At 38.0% G+C, this 19450-nt stretch overlaps 2 protein-coding genes across 14 annotated transcripts in view; both read left to right on the forward strand.

Annotated features, from left to right (window-relative positions):
• The window catches only part of LOC122827331 (NLR family CARD domain-containing protein 3-like), a 400427-nt gene that overhangs the window by 345850 nt on the left and 35127 nt on the right, over positions 1–19450 (forward strand). The gene's annotated exons all lie outside the window — the stretch shown is intronic.
• LOC122827329 (NLR family CARD domain-containing protein 3-like) overlaps positions 1–19450 on the forward strand; it is a 138683-nt gene that overhangs the window by 89054 nt on the left and 30179 nt on the right. For 8 of the 13 annotated variants that reach the window (XM_044110142.1, XM_044110146.1, XM_044110143.1 and 5 more), the window contains exons 1-3: positions 12090–12441; positions 12926–13077; positions 15441–17193. In XM_044110142.1, the coding sequence (XP_043966077.1) occupies positions 12314–12441; positions 12926–13077; positions 15441–17193 (2033 nt within the window). In that variant the 5' untranslated portion in view covers positions 12090–12313. Of the gene's footprint in view, positions 1–7948; positions 7965–9828; positions 9939–12089; positions 12442–12925; positions 13078–15440; positions 17194–19450 lie in introns of those variants that run through there. The other 5 variants (XM_044110137.1, XM_044110138.1, XM_044110140.1 and 2 more) reach the window with 4 other exon arrangements.

A 19450-nucleotide genomic window follows, 5' to 3' on the forward strand; every position in this document is an offset into this window, starting at 1 on the left:
TAATTTATTATTAAAGTAATATAAAGGACAAAGGAAATTAATAATCGCTCATATATTTAATATTAAACAAACTAGCATAAATGATTTTAGTATGTAGTTGCAGTTAGCTTTTCTCTAAACTCCACATTAAGTGGATATTAAATGTAAATAATGCAGCGTTATCAGGACTGTAGTTCCCACTATGGCCACAAGAGGGCGGAAATTCCCCGCTCTGAATATAGAGGTGAGTTTGTGGAGCTGCAGCTGGTTTCTGACTTCTGTTAAGTTAATCACGTTTATATCTTTCTCTTTATAAATATTAATATTATTATGGTCTGTCTAATGGACTGACAGCTGATTTAATATATAGATGTGTTATTTATATACATTCCTTTTTAAATAAATAACTGGTTTGTTAGCCAAGATGCTGATTTTCCTGTTTAGTCAGGAGAATATTAATGAAATATTTATTTTTTTCTGGAAAATAGAATAATTACGATAATTTTGCTTCAGAGCCCGGTTATATAATTTATATCACATCCTAAGAAAATTACACACTTATGCTTTCTGATAATATAAAAACTAACAAGCTAAAATGTATTTACGGGACAATTTAGTTCCTGTGTTTTACTTTGAAAGAATCCAAAGGAAGTGCTTTTCATATATCAATTCTCTAGCTTTACTCTGATTGTATTTACATGCTGAGTCCACTAGGGGGCAGACGTCTAAGTAATCAGTTAGCTAGTATCCCGCTCCTGATAGGCTGGTGAAGCACTTGTTGCTCTCTTCGTGCTTTTGCTGTTTTATTTCTTAAATCTTCTTTCTACTTTAACATGAGATCAATGTTTTATCTGTCAGTGAACTAGAAGCAGCTCCACAGAGATAAAAACAGCCCGCAGAGACTCTGATCGGAGCTAGCGATGCTAGCGATGCTAACAGGCCCCAGCAGTAGCTTGTTTTACACACAAACTGATTATCAACAGCTGCAGATTTAAACTCTGATGCTGAACAGCAGCGAATGTCCTTCAGTTCACTGATAATCACTCATTAATTTATTATTAAAGTAATATAAAGGACAAAGGAAATTAATAATCGCTCATAGATTTAATATTAAACAGACTAGCATAAATGATTTTAGTGTGTAGTTGCAGTTAGTTTTTCTCTAAACTCCACATTAAGTGGATATTAAATGTAAATAATGCAGCGTTATCAGGACTGTGGTTCCCACTATGGCCACGAGAGGGCGGAAATTCCCCGCTCTGAATATAGAGGTTTCTGACTTCTGTTAAGTTAATCACGTTTATATCTTTCTCATTATAAATATTAATATTATTATGGTCTGTCTAATGGACTGACAGCTGATTTAATATATAGATGTGTTATTTACATACATTCCTTTTTAAATAAATTTCTAGTTCGCCAAGATGCTGATTTTCCTGTTTAGTCAGGAGACTATTTATGAAATATTTATTTTTTCTGGAAATCAGAATAATTACGATAATTTTGCTTAAGATCCCAGTTATATAATTTATATCACATCCTAAGAAAATTACACACTGACGCCTTCTGATAATATAATAAACTAACAAGCTAAAATGTATTTACGGGACAATTTAGTTCCTGTGTTTTACTTTGAAAGAATCCAAAGGAAGTGCTTTTCATATATCAATTCTCTAGCTTTACTCTGATTGTATTTACATGCTGAGTCCACTAGGGGGCAGACGTCTAAGTAATCAGTTAGCTAGTATCCCGCTCCTGATAGGCTGGTGAAGCACTTGTTGCTCTCTTCGTGTTTTTGCTGTTTTATTTCTTAAATCTTCTTTCTACTTTAACATGAGATCAATGTTTTATCTGTCAGTGAACTAGAAGCAGCTCCACAGAGTTGAAAACACCCCGCAGAGACTTTGATCGGAGCTAGCGATGCTAACAGACTCCAGCAGTAGCTTGTTTTACACACAAACTGATTATCAACAGCTGCAGATTTAAACTCTGATGCTGAACAGCAGCGAATGTCCTTCAGTTCACTGATAATGACTCATTAATTTATTATTAAAGTAATATAATGGACAAAGGAAATTAATAATCGCTCATATATTTAATATTAAACAAACTAGCATAAATGATTTTAGTATGTAGTTGCAGTTAGTTTTTCTCTAAACTCCACATTAAGTGGATATTAAATGTAAATAATGCAGCGTTATCAGGACTGTAGTTCCCACTATGGCCACAAGAGGGCGGAAATTCCCCGCTCTGAATATAGAGGTGAGTTTGTGGAGCTGCAGCTGGTTTCTGACTTCTGTTAAGTTAATCACGTTTATATCTTTCTCTTTATAAATATTAATATTATTATGGTCTGTCTAATGGACTGACAGCTGATTTAATATATAGATGAGTTATTTATATACATTCCTTTTTAAATAAATAACTGGTTTGTTCGCCAAGATGCTGATTTTCCTGTTTAGTCAGGAGAATATTATTAAAATATTTATTTTTTCTGAAAAATAGAATAATTACGATAATTTTGCTTCAGAGCCCGGTTATATAATTTATATCACATCCTAAGAAAATTACACACTTATGCTTTCTGATAATATAATAAACTAACAAGCTAAAATGTATTTACGGGACAATTTAGTTCCTGTGTTTTACTTTGAAAGAATCCAAAGGAAGTGCTTTTCATATATCAATTCTCTAGCTTTACTCTGATTGTATTTACATACTGAGTCCACTAGGGGGCAGACGTCTAAGTAATCAGTTAGCTAGTATCCCGCTCCTGATAGGCTGGTGAAGCACTTGTTGCTCTCTTCGTGTTTTTGCTGTTTTATTTCTTAAATCTTCTTTCTACTTTAACATGAGATCAATGTTTTATCTGTCAGTGAATTAGAAGCAGCTCCACAGAGACTCTGATCGGAGCTAGCGATGCTAACAGACTCCAGCAGCAGCTTCAGAGGAGCTGTGGTTCCTAACCGGAGGTTTAGCTCCAACAGAGCTGAAGCAAAACTCTACAAGTCTGGTTTTAGCGCTAAGATGCCAGGCTTCCGGTTTGAAGGTAGGACAAATATTTATGAAAAGTTAAATTATCTTGGAAACAGCCAGAATGATGTTGATGTTTTAGCTGCAGAGCCACGAACTGAACTGTTGTTGATATCAGAGCCTCTAGTGGATCCATATGGTAACTACAGCTACTTGATAAAGGTTGAGCTTTTACAAAACAAAATTCACTTTCGGTGAGTACTTTAACATTAAGAGCGTCTGTTGTTTTTCTTTCTGAAACAAAAAACTTTTATTCAAGAGCATCAAATTAAATTTTAATCATTTCGAACTGAAATGACTGTCAATTCATAAAAGTATTTAAATAACATTAACAGCAGCCCCATCTCTGACCCGGTTCCCTCTCTGACTCTGAGATCATGTCTGCTGTTTTGGACTCTCTTGTCTTCAAGAAATCAGTCTGAAGGTAGGAAAGTATTTATGAAATGGTGAATTATCCTGGAAACAGTCAGAATGATGTTGATGTTTTAGCTTCAGAGCCACGAACTGAACTATTATTGATATCAGAGCAGGGCGGGTTCTGCCCTCTAGTGGATCCAGATGGTAACTACAGCTACTTGATAAAGTTAGAGCGTTTACAAAACAAAATTCACTTCCGGTGTGTACTTTCACAATAAGCTCCATCGAAACGAGTTCCTGTTAGCTATCATTTGAAATGATACATTTTACCTCTGTTGTTTTTCTCTCTGAAATAATAAACTTTTATTCAAGAGCAGCAAATTAAATTTTAATCATTTCAAACTGAATTGACTGTCAATTCATAAAAGTATTTAAATAACATTAACAGCAGCCCCATCTCTGACCCAGTTCCCTCTCTAACTCTGACATCATGTCTTCTTTGTTGGACTCTCTTGTCTTTATGAAATCATTTCCTTCATTCAGAGACTCAAACTGAAATGTTCTTTAGTGAAGAAGAAGCTTCATCTGGATCTGATGTTGAAGCTGCAGTTTGAATTAGTTAGACTGATTAAAGCAGAGCTCTGCTTAAAACTCAAGTTTGTGATCTTGAGTTTGTGATCTTTAGTGAAAAAAAAGATCTGTTTTTTGTTTTTGTTCTTTTTTTCTCCCAAATCCAAACTTTAAAAAAGGAGGATCATTCCAGGAGTCGGGTCAGAACCGGTTGGTAGTCGGGTCGATGGTGATGGAGGAAGCACAAAGCGGCGGCGGCGGCGGCGCTGTCCGAGCTGCAGCTCTTTGGTTCATGTGATGTTTAGTTTCTTTCTGAATGTAACGTGTTTGTTCTGGTTCTTCTTCATGTGTATTTATGCCGCTGCGCCACCAGCAGATATTTATTCACCTCCAAATAAAAACTAAATATGAAAAACTATCTGCATTCCTTAATTTTATTTGTAATACTTTCATCTGAAATCCAGGAATTAAGACAACTGCTTTAAACATTTCTGACTTTCCAGACGTTTTATTTTTTATATTTTCAAATGTTTTTTTTAAATAAAAAAATGTAAATAGGTCGTGTTTTAACTAAACCTTATTTTATTTTTTTCCTCTATTTCCAACCAGGTGAGGCTAAATTTCAAAAGTTAAATTCATTTTTAGTTTTGTATTTCATGAACTTGCAGAGAAATAAAAGTTCAACTTTTCTCCTTCATTTGCAACAGAAACTAAACTAAAACACTGGGAAACATTTTGTGTTTTTACAGAGTTCAAACTGAACACTGGATGGAAAATAAATATTTTCCTTTTAGTTTCAATGATCTTAAAAGTTTCCAACATGTGAGGACGAATAAAAAGTCAAAAGTTTCCAAGTGAAGAATAAAAAGTGTTTCTGCAGATGAAGTGAAATGTGGAGTAAATTGCTCCAGATCTCCTCCGTTGTTGTTCTGAACATGTTGAGCAGTAAATGTTGATTCATCAGCTCAGCTCGGACCTGTGGCTTCTGGATCGGAACTTTGAGCTTTTTTCCAGGATTAGAGACGATTCTGAAGCCACGCCTTCAGTCGTCACGGTCGACGCCCCTTTTTCACCAAAATCCTCAAAAACAGAAGACAAGTTTTAAAAAAAAGGTATTTTAGTGTAGATGAGCGAGTGGCGGAGAGAGTAGGAATACAGGCTGCTTATCTAAAGGTTGTTGGTTCGAGGCCAGCAGGGATCTTGCTGTGTTTTGACTCAAATAAAGGAAAAATTCAAGTAAAATTGGTAGAGTTCAGGACTCGATCCTGCAACCTGTGGACTCTCAGTCCACTTCTTATTCCTCTGAGCTACTGCTCAATACAAAGAGAAATGCTTTCCGCGTAAATTTGTCATTAAAAAATCACCAAATTTCAACACTTAGTGAAATTTTGTGTAAAACCTGCAGAGGGAAGAAATGAGGCGAGGAAAAGTGTTGATGGTTTGATCAGAGGACTGCTGGCTGCTTGGAGAGCTTCACTTCTTCACTTCTCTTCGTCTTCACACTTCACACCAAACACTTTACAGATTCTCTTCGGCGTCTCTCGTTCAGCTCGGCCGTAAATCCACCGGCAGACTGAAGCTTCATTTCTTCATCTTTACACAGGAATACTTTCTCTGAGCCTCGACCTCAGAGGGAACAGTTAGCCGAGCAGAGTCACGTTTCTACAAACGGGAGAGTTTCCGGAGTCTTCGGCAGTGATGAAGGTTAGTTAGACTGATTAAAGCAGAGCTCTGCAGCCTGCAGCTCGTTACGACTGAAGATCACAAACTCAAGTTTAACAAAGAAACTAATACAGATTTCAACCATTTCTGTTTTTTAGTGAAAATTAGTTTTTCATTTTCACTAAAATTAAAAACTTTTCATTTTAAAATCTTTCTTAATAATAGATTTTTTTTACTTGGTGAAGCTAAAAGTGACGCTTCAGGAGTTGGGTAAAAAATGTTTACAAACAGGATTTTTTAAATATTAAATTTAAAATGCAAATATTAAGCAAAAGGCATTTTTGAGGTTATATTTTAGTTATCAATCAATCACCAAACTATTTGATGCTTTTTTCAGTAATAGGAGTAAATTAAAAGATGCAAACAAACAAATTAATTTTTTTTTAAAACAATAAAAACTTTGTTGCCTAAAATGCAATAAGAGCATTTCTTTATTAAATGCTTGATAAATTGTAGCAAAGAATTAATATTTCTAAAAACTTGTTAGACTTCTTACAGTGCAGGACTAATAATAATATATAATATAATAAAACCTTAAAGTAAAAATAAAATATTTTCTCTTTAACAGTTAAAACAGATTAAATGAAGTAAATATTTATTAATGTGGTTTTGTGGCTCTGGAACCAATTTATTAAACTGGAAAATAAAAATAAAATAAAATGTCTCTAGATTGTAAAGGTTGCAGACAACTAGACTAAACAAAACCACCATGATGAGGACAAACGGACCGAACAGAACCGCCAGGAGGGATGAAGGACCAGGACCAGAACCAGGACCAGAACCAGGACCAGGACCAGAACCAGGACCAGAACCAGGAGGGATGGAGAAACAGTGGCAGATTATCTTCAGTTCATCCTGAAACTCTGAACTGTGGAGAAAAAAAGAACTAATTAATTCATCTGAAACAGAACCAGTTCAGTTCAGAACCGTTCATGTTCAAAGTTCTTTTTTTACTATCAAGTTCTCTTAAACTGAGCAGAAAAAAGAAGAAATAAAGAATCGTCACAAACTAACGGTGAGAAAAGAAAATGTTACAAATGAGATAAATTTCAAATCTTAAATTAAGTTATTAATATATTGGTATAAAAATTGGGATTTTGTGATGTTGCAACGTTTAAACATTAAAATAATTTCACTTTAAAAACTGAGGTGATTTTTAGGAAGCAGCATATGTGAATTAAATTGTTAATATCATAATTTAACTCTTCATCCCAGTGAGAGCAAATTTTATCAACTTAAAAGTGGAATAGATTTCTTGAACAAAATCCAGTTTTGAAAATATTTCTAAAAACATTAATGAAGTTTCAACTGAAAAAATGTTTTGTCTCAAAAATTTTGACACAAAACAAACAGGAATTGATCTTTATTTTTGTGTATCAGTGACAGAAACTAATTACAGGGAAAACTTAATACATAATTATGAAATTAATGTCATGTTTACTTTTTTTGGATGTAGAAGTTACGTCACAGGGCGTACTATCACATTTTTACACACTCCAATAAAACACTTTGACTTTGACTGGGCAGTCCTGGTCCTGGAGGGCCGCTGTTCTGCAACTCTTAGTCTCCCTGATCCAACACACCTGAATCCAATAACTGAATCACCTCCCAAGTGCAGCCAGGTTCTCCAGAGTCCTGCTAATGACCTCATTATTGGACTCAGGTGTGTTGAAGTAGAAATACATCTAAAAGTTGCAGGAGACCGGCGTAGAGTAGTACTAGTAAGTACTAGGACCCGGCCTACTATGGTGCGCTCTTCACTGACGTCATCATTGTGCAACTATTCAAGATGTGAGACATGCGCAGTTCTGTGATTGACTGGAATAAAGTAAGTGGTGTCTTTCCACCTGGTTCAACTGAATAATGAATAAAGTGACTTTCTCCGACTTTTCCTGCCCTTAAGACGTCAAAGCGAACAAGAGGAAACTGCGACATTAATAATAAAAGTGCACGACATTTCACAACTCATAACCAGAACTTATAAACAAAGCTGAGAAGTCCGAATGGTAGCATGTTGTCTTTACGAAGCAAGACAAAGCACAAAATTACACTTTTTTTAAAGCGCAACTAATAACCTATATGGGTCCCAGATGTTTGGTCAGAATGTGACACAAATAAATATGAAAGCCAATAACTTACCGAGCAAAGCAGATCAGTTTCAAATGAAATACAGAACCAGTGTTGATCTTCTTCTGGGTGTTACTGGCGGCTGGCAAACCAACTTCAAGTGTATTTACCGCCACCTACAGGACAATCATAGAAGCTCTCACCTGTACGGTTAGGAGAGAAGCTGGAAACGGAAGGTGAGGATTAACATTAAAGTTTTTATTACTTCTTGCACTTTTCTTTAATATTCTCGTTCAAGATACGTTTGCCCAACGTTAGAATACATGCAATGCACATTATGCAGAAAAAATAAAAAATGTGACATATATCATTATTTGAATGCAAGGGTGTAACTTTGTGTTGCAAGTTGGTGAGGTAGAGATGTGTGTGTGGAGGAGGTGGCGCTGATGCACCCACAGTTACTGGAAGGCCTTTTCTTTTATTACACGTTTTCACTGAGGCTCTGTAAGAGCCTTATGAGTGAAATAAGTAATTATTGATATGACAGGAGCACGCGACTTTGACACTTGGGTGGTGGGTGTGTCGATGTGGGAGTGACGTCATTAAGTATGAATGGGAAGGTTACTGGCCTGCTGGTTTGTGTGTATGAGGAAGTGGTGAGCGGGGCGGTCAGTCCTTGCAAAGTTTGGAGCATGATAATCAAAATGGAATAAATCGATAAATGTGACAGAACAAAGAAGTGGTTTGGAGTTAATTGATACGCGGACAGATGAGATTTCCCGAGTTCACCCAATACGGCCCTTTACCATAATTAGTTTGTCGTGTTTTTAAATAATAAAACGTGTTTATTATTATAAAGTTTTTGGTGTAAAAAACTGATTGAAAATCGATTTATTCACTGCATGTTTATGTCTGTTAAGGTTAAGATGGAACTGAACATGAAAGCAGCTCTTTAAACCATTCAGACAACCAGCACAACAGCGACACAATCAAAACTGTCAGATGACTTATTACGCCGCGATAATAACTCAGAAATATAGTTTGGATGTATTTTTATTTCTTTCCTACTTACGGAAGGTTTCTGTTTGTATCATAGGTTTGTGGTGCCTTTCTATCCTAAAGAAAGATATAAAACTTCAGATATTTCACAACGAGATATTAACATACATGGAACCTTACATAACCTTATATTAAAGCAGAAAGTACGGCGGCCACCGTAAGAAAGACTTACAGTATTCAATTATGCCGCATAACTGATCAGTACAGTTTTGCGAGGGAACGCAAAAGAAAAAAAATTCCCCATGTCCCGTAGGGGGCTCCGTAGAAGTGGACTCAGATGGTAACTACAGCTACTCTAATAAGCTGGAGAATTTACATACAATATTCACTTCCGGTAGGTACTTTCACATTAAGAGCTGCAGAAACGAGTTCATATTCTCGGTTAGCTTTCATATTAAATAATACGTTTTAGTTTTCCTATTTCCTCCTCTAAATGTTTACTCAAAAGCACCAAATTAAACTCTGCTGAGGTTTTCAAACAAAACTATATAATTTTCTTTTTCCTAGATAGTCATTTCAAACAGATAAAAGTATTTAAATAAAATTAACAGCAGCAGCATATTATTTTATGTGTAATAAATGTATTCACAGATTAATTCAGTCATACAATTAACTGATACACTAAGTAATATTAACTGGTAATATTTTAACTTTTTATATAAGATTTTTCTCCATTTGATATTTTCATTCTGCTCAATGCTCTAATCAGTGCAGGCTGGATTTGATCACAAGCACATTTTCATTGTTTATATTTTTTCAGGCCTTGATTCTCAAATTTACTGACAGTTAATCATTTTGGGAGGATTTTTCTGAAGTAAGTTTATTTTATTTTTTTCTGTTTATTAACCCTGAAGTGATTTTTTTTTAAGAACATTAATTAAAGTGGATTTTATTCGACCTGATAAAAGTGAAATGACTTCAGCAAATCATCTGGGTGAGTAATTATCGCAACATGTATTCACATGTTGTGATAATCCACCACCAAAAACCTGTTTGTCCTGCTGGTTTTCAACCTTTATTCTAGTTTTTCTGTTTCACTCTGTACGTGACGTCATGTGGAAAAAGTAAGTTGAAACCAACTTCAGTCTCCTTCAGAACAGCGTCCATTTGGAGCTGCAGGATGGAAATAACTTGTTGACTTGTTAAAAGAAGTAAGTGTTTCCGCTCCGGGTCCCTCTGTGTCTCTCTCGGCTCTCTGGAGTCTTTCTAACCGATGAACCTCCGCAGCTACCGAGGGTAACGCAAAAGAAAAAAAAATCCCCATGTCCCCGAGGGCCTCCGCCACCGGGGCTTGGGTCGTATGGCTCTCCTGTTTACTTTCTTACATGTCTGATCTAGAAAGGAATTAGTCAGAGGTTAAATGAAATGCTTTATTGTGAGAGCATTTCACAATTTTACTTAACTAATAGGTTGATTTGTGACGATAACACTGTCACAGTAGCCTACTGATGATTTACACACATTTGTGAGGTAAAAATAAAGGTAATTCTTATATGTAGGAGATCTTGCTTTGTAAAATATTACTCAGGGGTGACAGTTTGGACTCAGTGTGTACGATTCACAAAATGTCTTCCTGACAGTCACAGTTGGTAAGAAACAAAGATTCCCATTAAATTCCATCGGAAATGAATGCGAGTCATTTTTTCTCCGGAGAGTTTTTGCGGCGCTAGTAGCCCGTACTTTTGTGACAGTAAGCAGACAGGAAGGAGGACGAAGTGAGGGGGGAAGACACGCGGCAAAGGTCGCCGGGACCAGGAATCGAACCCACGACATCCGCGTCGAGGACTACGGCCTCCAAACATGGGGCGTGCTAACCCCCTGCGCCACTACGCCCCGAGTGCGGGTGACCCACTTACAGAAAAACTATAAAACATGCTATTTCTCAAAATGTACTAAAGGTAAATCAAAAATTGTAATTGCATGATATCAGTTACATATTTTTTGAGGAATACCTGGAATATGAAGTGATGAAAACTTTTCATTACAAAGATATTGCAAAAAGATGACCTCACTGGGTCAAAAAAGACCCATCAGAGGGTTAACCTGGTGAATGGTCACCTCTATGATACAACTTTTTAAAACTCGTTAAAAACTCATTTTTTTCTTTTTGGCTTTTAACCCAGAGTGAACTAACATCTCTTTCTTAATACTGCACTCCTACTTCACTGTATTAGTGATGTTTTGATTTCTATTTTCTTACAGTTGCTTTACTGTTGTTTGTTTTTATTTTTGTACAAAACTTTGGTCAGCTGCAATGTTGTACTTCATGAGTTTCATAATAAAGTGGTATGGATCTACCATGACAGCAGCACCAGTGTCTAAAGCTGAGCTGTTTGTGTAGAGTGTGCAATAATGAACTTTTTAAATTTAACCTAAGTAAATAGAGAACTTAATGTAACTTTTTACAGTGCATCAGTACTCTTGCTGCAGCGACTCTCTCTGTAAAATCTCTGGTGTTTTAACCTAAACAAAGAACAAAAACATTGTAAACTAGTTTCTCTGCTTGTTGAAATCAGCAGGAAGTGAATCGCATCACTCCGTCCCTCATCAGTCTGGGGTTCATCAGAAACTGATGTTTTCTTGTCTGCGGATCAGAACCAGCTTTAAGCAGTCCACGGATTTCCTCTCTTCCTCCTCACTGAGTTTGGTCTTTTTCCAGGTTTTCCTCTTGTTGCTCCTTACAGCAGGAAGAAACTCTTTGTCTCTCAAAGCGCTGCTGGGAAAAATGCATCCAGATCCAGACTGACTGATCCAGAACCAGTTGCCAACTCAACAAAAGAATTTGCTTCTGGCTAAAATCAGAATCGGGAGGTTACGCTTTTTAAAGATTGGCGATCGGCCAGAAAACTGCAATGGTGCACCCCTAAAAGAACTTAATAATATCTTTAAATGTAGCAATAATAATAATTTACACACATTTTATATCAGTGGTAAGAAACTATTTACACTTCAGTTTCTAGCTAAAAATATTTCATTAATGTCCCTCTTTTTATTGAATTTCTATTCTGAGACAGATCAATAGACTAAATATGTTTCAGGCCTCGCTGAGTCTTTGGGGGCTTCATCCCCCTATTGAAGCAGCTGTTTACCCAGGATTCCTTGCAGTGGCTCCAGCTGGTACCTCAGCTGGATGCTGTGGTCCCTGAAAGCTGCTTTGTGACTCTTTAGCTGAGAGGAAATCCTGTGGAGCTGCACACAGAGGCTGACATGTTGCTGAGACCCCAGCTGGTCCCGGTTCTGTCTGGAGGAGAGCTGTGGACCCGACCTGAGCTGCTGCTCCCTCAGAACCTTCTGCACACCAACTCCCTCCATAGAGAGATACAATAGAGTCATGATGCGTTCAAGTCCACTGTGGGAGCTAAATAAGTTCACTAGTTCATAGGAAATGTTCACTCATTCATTCACCTGATTCACTCTGATCCTCTGAACACATGATGGGAACCAGCTTTCTGCTTCACAGGACAGTTACTGGAACTGGATCACTGGGACTGACTGGTTCTGGTTTCTCTCTCCAAAAGGCCAGAAGATGGAAGATCTGGATCTGAAAAAGGACAGAGCAGAACCTCCAGGACCCACCAGTCCATCTATGAGGAGTGATCGGTCCAACGATCATCCTCCAGACTTCAGTAATGAACCTGGACCCTCAGACAGAAAGTAAGAAACCAGTTTCTAACTGATTGATGTGATTTTATAGAGATAAAATCTAAATGATATTAACTGGTTGATCTCAGTGTTTTAATAAACAGTAACTTAATTTTCTTACTTATTAATTTAAAGTTGGACATGAAGGATGTTGGTCAGTAAATCAGTAGAGTTTAAATGAAAGTCTGAATGAATTAATATGGATTAAAATGTTGCATGAAACCAAAAACACCCAAGCTAGTGACGAGCAACAATTCAGATTGTCTGTAAACCCACTGAAGCAGTGAAACCCAGCATCTTCCAGACTGGTAACACTGGCATCAGTCATGATACCAAATATAATTCAATGAAGTACTAAAACCAGAGATCATTGATGTTCTGAGGTTCTGTTCTGACCCAGTTTCTGGTCCCTTGTTTATTGTGGACCTTCATGAACATCTTCAGCTCCAGCCTGTTGCTAGTGAACTATTTCAGTGATGAAGAAATGTCTTCACAGGAGCAGCTTTGGTGAGGAGGAGCCTCCATCCTGCTGTGGTTTGTCTCAGAATGTTCTGATGGATCCGGTCTTGACCAGCTGCCCCCAGTATGGGAAACAACCCAGAACAGGATCTGGACCTCTGACAGCCAATCAGAGCAGCTGTGCTCCAGGTGAGACTGAACATCTCCAATCAGAACTTCATTCTATCGTCTCTGTGGAACCAGATCCACGTCTTTAGTTGATATTTGGAAATTTAAGGTTTAAAAGTGTTTTTGTGGTCAGTTGTTTCAACTGAATCCAGCTGGTGTAACTGGAACTTATGTCTTGGTAACTGGGCTTAATAAAGTCCTCATTTAATTTGAGGCTGTTCAAAAAATGGACACAACATAAATGTATAAATGTGACTTTTTACTTTGTTTTTAAAATTATAAGTGAAGACTCTTACTCTGAAGGGTCATGTTGCAGCATAACATGTCATCAGCTCTAAATAAAACAAACACTTCATAGAATCAATTTGATTATTTCTACAGATAATGTTATTTGGGTTTCAGCAGGATTTTAAATAATTTCAAATCTTTGAATTTTTGTATGTTGAAACCATTAAATCAAATTGAGCAGCATTGATAATCTCAATAAACAAAGGTTACATTTCTATATCTATGGTCTGTGTTACAAGGTAACATTTATGTGCCCCCTTGAAGACCTGAGGGGTCTTATGGACTTAATTTGGATTTAACAGAAGTGCAAATAATTGATATTCATTTTAATAATTTTTTTCTTTTGTTATGATTTCTTTTGTTCTTTTTTTAGGACTTGATAGCTGTGGTTTTAAATATCATTTCACTGGCGATGTTTTCCTGTAACAAATAATTATTCAGTAATATTTTTACGTTTCTGGTCAACTTAACATCTTTTAATACAAAAACATGGTGGACGCCTCGGCGCCCCGACCGCCGGGCTGAACAGGATTTCTGGGGAAAACCCTGGAAATAAAATGACCTCAGCTACAAACTCCCTGCTGAACTTCTAAAAACAGTAACAGGTCAGAAGTGACATACAAGGTAACATTAGTTAAACTCAGCTATGTTTTATTAATAATCACTGTGTAACTAAAGGTTTCTATGTTTCAATAGAAAGTGACATTAAGGAGTTGTCCAGACTTTTAATGTTCCGTCGACACGTTCTCAAACTGATACCCAAATAACTGTTACCTGAACAAAACATCACCCTGATCTTTGGTCAAAGCATCATGTACTGCTAATACTGCAGACACTTCACAGTCAGATAGGAACTGAGTTTCCAGTTCACTCAATGGGGGCTGCATCCTGAAGGTTTTAGTGGTTGACAAAAGAAGATTACAGACTGTAGACTGACCAGGGCCGGCCCAAGCCTCCATGGGGCCCTTTGTTTCTGCTAACAATGTCGACTAACTACAATCAACAGTTAGAATATTAGATCATTCGCTCACCTGCTATAAACTTATTGCATCTCTGACAGTGCTGTTTACATTATATCTTATGCATGTATAATATAGGATACATTTATAGGCCAGTCGATTTCTGGGCACCGATTTCCTTAATTTTGGAAGATTGTGATCTGCTAATACTTACATGTGAAGCCCATCTTATCCCCTGATATTATTTTCATCAGCAAAGTTTTAAAAATCGGCCTCGATCTTCTTCTGCTCTGCAGTGAGAGGTTTGACTGACAGATCGGCCCACCAGGTTGTGTCTGAATGTTTACAGTTAACAATATTCACTCCACTGTTGCCAACTCACTGACTTTCTTCCTGTATTTAGCTAAATTTCAGACAAAAAAATGGTATCAGCCAAAATCAATATGGGCAGGTCAAGTTTTTTAAAGATTGGTAATCGGCCAGAAAGCTGCAATCGGTGCAGCCCTACACACGTATTCATGACATTCTTTGATTAAATTAATTTCTCTTAAGCATAACTCCAAAAGCTGAAGAATTAAATTTATACCAGGTGAATCTTCTTTTCTTTCTCCCTGAAGGATAAGTCCTTTTTATGAGACATTGTTTTGCCAACTTATCTTCTGACCGGAGCTTTGGACGTTTGGATCCACTCTGCACAGCAGCTCATGTTACCGGTGAAGCGTGCAGTACCTACCGCGACCACCAGGGGGCTTCAAGAGCAATTTCTTTTTTTCTTTTGTCTATAAAATAATGATTTCTACATACATTATCAAATATATTGTAAAAACAAATCACTTCATGTTGAAACTGTGTTTTTGTTGTTGTGATGACATAGAAATCATTATTTTAAAAAAATCAGCTCCACTGAGGGGCCCCTTGGTGGCCCTGGGGCCCTAAGTGGCTGCTTAGTTTGCTTTTGCCTTGGGCCGGCCCTGAGACTGACGTTGGAATAACTTTCATTGAGTTTTCTCTAGTTATTGAATTATGTTTCCTTCATAGTTTATGTAGAAGAACCAAACTGGACACTTTATTAGTCCAGTTACTTGTTAGAATATTGCAGATTGTTTTTATTTTGTTTGTTTTTCTTTGTTTTTTCAGATATTGTTGCTCAGTATCAGCCTGAACTTAAAGAGTTTCTGAAGACGAAGTTCCAGAGTCTCTCTGAAGGTGTTGGTGAACATGGAAATAAAACCGTTCTGAACCAGATCTACACAGAGCTCCACATCACAGAGGGGTTAACTAGAGAGGTCAACCAGGAACATGAGGTCAGACACATTGAAACAGCATCCAGGAAACAAGAAACAATCAGAAGAGAAAACATCTTTAAAACCCCACCTGGAAGAGATCAACCAATCAGAACAGTGATGACCATGGGAGTGGCTGGCATTGGGAAAACACTGTTAACACAGAAGTTCACTCTGGACTGGGCTGAAGGCAAAACCAACCAGAACATTGATTTCATATTTCCATTCACTTTCAGAGAGCTGAATATGTTGAAAGAAGAAAAGTTCAGTTTATTAGAACTGATTCATAAATTCTTCACTAAAACCAAAGAAATCAGCAGCTTTGAAACGTTTCAGGTTCTGTTCATCTTTGATGGTCTGGATGAAAGTCGACTTGATCTGGATTTCAACAACAATCTGATCCTGACTGATGTTACAGAGTCCAGATCACTAGATGTTCTGCTGACAAATCTCATCAGGAGGAAACTGTTTCCTTCTGATCTCCTCTGGATAACCACACGACCTGCAGCAGCCAATCAGATCCCTGCAAAGTTTGTTGACATGGTGACAGAGGTCAGAGGGTTCACTGACCCCCAGAAGGAGGAATACTTCAGGAAGAGATTCAGAGATGATGAAGAGAAGGCCAACAGGATCATCTCCCACATCCAGAAATCAAAAACTCTCCACATCATGTGTCACATCCCAGTTTTCTGCTGGATCACTGCTAAAGTTCTGGAGAATCTGATGGAGACCAGAGAGAGAGGAGATCTGCCCAAGACCCTGACTGAGATGTACATAGAGTTCCTGAAGGTTCAACTCAAAATCAAGGAGGAAAAGTATGATAGAGGAAAAAAGACAAAATCTATCTGGAGTCCAGAGAACAGGAAGCTGATTGAGTCTCTAGGAAGACTGGCTTTTGATCAGCTGCTGGAGGGAAACCTGATCTTCTATGACAAAGACCTCAATCAGTGTGACATCAACATCAAAGATGCTGCATTGTTCTCAGGAGTTTTCACTGAAATGTTTAAAACAGAGAGAGGAGTGAACAACATCTCTGTCTACTCCTTTGTTCATCTGAGTATCCAGGAGTTTCTGGCTGCAGTCTACATGCTCCACTGTTTCACCAGCAGGAAGTCAGAGGTGATCCAGACGTTCCTGGGAGAAAAATACAGAGAAACATCTCTAGATGAGTTCATGAAGAAAGTCATGGAGAAATCCCTCAGCAGTAAAAATGGCCACCTGGACCTGTTTGTCCGCTTCCTTCATGGTCTCACTGTGGAGTCCAACCAGAACCTCTTAGAAGATCTGCTGGGTCAGAGAGAGAACAGTCCAGAAACCATCCAGAGAATCATCACCAACCTGAAGGAGATGAACACTGATAGAATCTCTCCTGACAGAAACATCAACATCTTCTACTGTCTGGTGGAGATGAACGATCTCTCATTTTATCAGGAGATCCAACGGCTGCTGGATTCAGGGAAGAAGCTCTCAGTGACTGACTGTTCAGCTCTGGCCTTCATGCTGCAGATGTCAGAGGTTCTGGATGAGTTGGACCTGGAGAAGTACAACACATCAGAATCAGGACGACGGAGACTGGTTCCAGCTGTGAGGAACTGCAGAAAGGCTCGGTGAGTCCAGATGTTTTCATTGTGTGAATGCTGATTCAGCAATATTGTCCTCCTGTTTCTTCTTCTTCTTCAAGTTGCTTCTGGATGTTTTGGTCTTTAACTTCTTCCTTCATCCTCTGGACTATTTCATCCATTCAAACATCTAAATATTCAGATCATCCAGGACAGCTGCAGCTTCTGGTTTTTAGACATTTTGATCATTTTAAAAATATTTAACTTTTTATCAGTTTTCATGTTGAAATGAATAAAAACCTTCATAACTCTAGAAAATCTGTTTTCTCTTAATGATCCAATCAGTCAGAAAGACTTTTTTTTGTTTTTTTTTTGTTTAATATATTTATTGTTTTCGACAAATTAACAAAACTGCAGGGCAGTTATCAAAATATAATGATATCCGAACATCGATCAGACTGAGATGCCCAATTGGCGTCGGTTGACGCTGGCATTGAGATCTTCTACATTGTCATCATCAGTGAATGAATCCAAACAAGATTGCAGTTACAGATAAATTCCAGAATACGACTATCCAACTATCATTTATGTAACCAGAAAATAAACAACAAAAACAGTGATACCCCGACCCAACCCGCCCCAAGTTATTAAGGATAGAAGATAGAACAGCAAAAAGATAGATGGGGGGAAACAGAAAGAAAGAAAGAAAAGAAAAAAAAGTGAAGGTTAACATGTACAACTAAAACAAGTTAGATAACTAAATAAAATATTCAGCTCCTCCCATACTGCTGGAAATGAGTGCATCAGCGTGTATTAAGTTACTTGTGTACCAACCGAGAGGCCAACCTACAACCTTTCTGACAGGCAGGGAGGCAGCAGAGCCACAGAGAAGACGCTAGTCAGTCACTACACGTGTCCAGTGGTATTACTCAAAAGTTCAAGGAATGGCCCCACATCCCAACATATCTGTGTACATTATTATTGAGAGTGTAGCGTATTTTTTCAAGATGTAAACAAGAAGCCATGTTATTCAGCCAGCATTTAAAGGAGGAGGTGAGGCAGACTTCCACTCTGTAAGAATGACACGTTTAGCCACAACCATCCCAAAGGCGAGAGCCTCTCGAACAGGCAGGGGCAGAACAGAGCAGGAGTCAGAAACACCAAACAGAGCAACAAGACAGTCTGAAGGTAGAAAGACTTTTTATACTTTAAATTCTCTTCACTCATTGAGCCGCTGCTCCATAAATCACCTTTTAGGATCTTTGACTGTTTTTATAAAATAATTGTTTAGGTTTGATGGAAACTTTAAAATAAATCCCTGCATTGTTGTAGTAACCATGGAAAGTAGTTAGAAACTTTGTGAACCAACCTTTCCTCCTCCCACTAGTTTCCTCTGAGTTTGTAAATGAGACCAAAATGTGTTGATTGTTGTCTGGTCCAGAAAAAGTTCTGGTTTCTGTCAGATCCTCCCAAAGCTCTGAGAACTCTGAGCTTCCAGAGCTGGAACCATTTTCCTCATCAACTCTTCATCTGCAGCCTTTGTTGAAGCTGTTAGCTGTCCTCCATGAAGACCTGGAGAGACATGAGCTTCAACTCTTTAGACATCCCAGCCTCTTCTAGTTACTGGAGAACTTTCACTGCTTCACCATGAAAATGCTGCTGGACCCAAACGCTCCGTCTCCTCCAGGGGTTTTGGTCTTCAGCTCTTCAGGAGTTTAGCAACAATTTCTTTTGACATCCAAACCTTTGTTCCTCTGAGACGATGGACAGAACACTGCAGAGACACGGTTCCCTCTTCCAACCAGTTTGTCCCAGTTCCTCTCAGATCAACAGTCTGAGAGGTTCAGACCTGAAGCAGCAGCAGGACCGGTTCTGCTGCTGCTCTGCAGGACGACCAGAACAATCTGAAGCTTTTATCTGCAGCAGGTTGACGACTGTCCACTTTCTACTTTGTTAAAGCATCAAATCCAGCAGATGAACGGAGACAGAACTGAGAGCATCATGTGTTTGGTTTCTGCTCCCAGTTTCCTCTGTGGCAGCATTTAATAACCTGCTGCTGGGAACTTTGTTTCTATAGAATATCCTACTATTATTAATGATGATGATGATTCTAGATGCTGCAGCAGATATTGGCTAAACAAACCCAGAGATGCCAGAGGTCCACAGCAGGCTGGACTTCCTGCTCTGCTCACTTCATTTCTAACTCACTTCCTGCCTGGTGGAAGATCTCAAGGAGCCAAAGGGTCTAGTCCAAGTCCCAGCTGTGAGCAGTTCCTCCTCCTCTCCATCATCTCCAGTAGTTTCC

Source organism: Gambusia affinis, linkage group LG24, assembly GCF_019740435.1.
Source record: "Gambusia affinis linkage group LG24, SWU_Gaff_1.0, whole genome shotgun sequence".
NCBI classification, from domain to species: Eukaryota; Metazoa; Chordata; class Actinopteri; order Cyprinodontiformes; family Poeciliidae; genus Gambusia; species Gambusia affinis.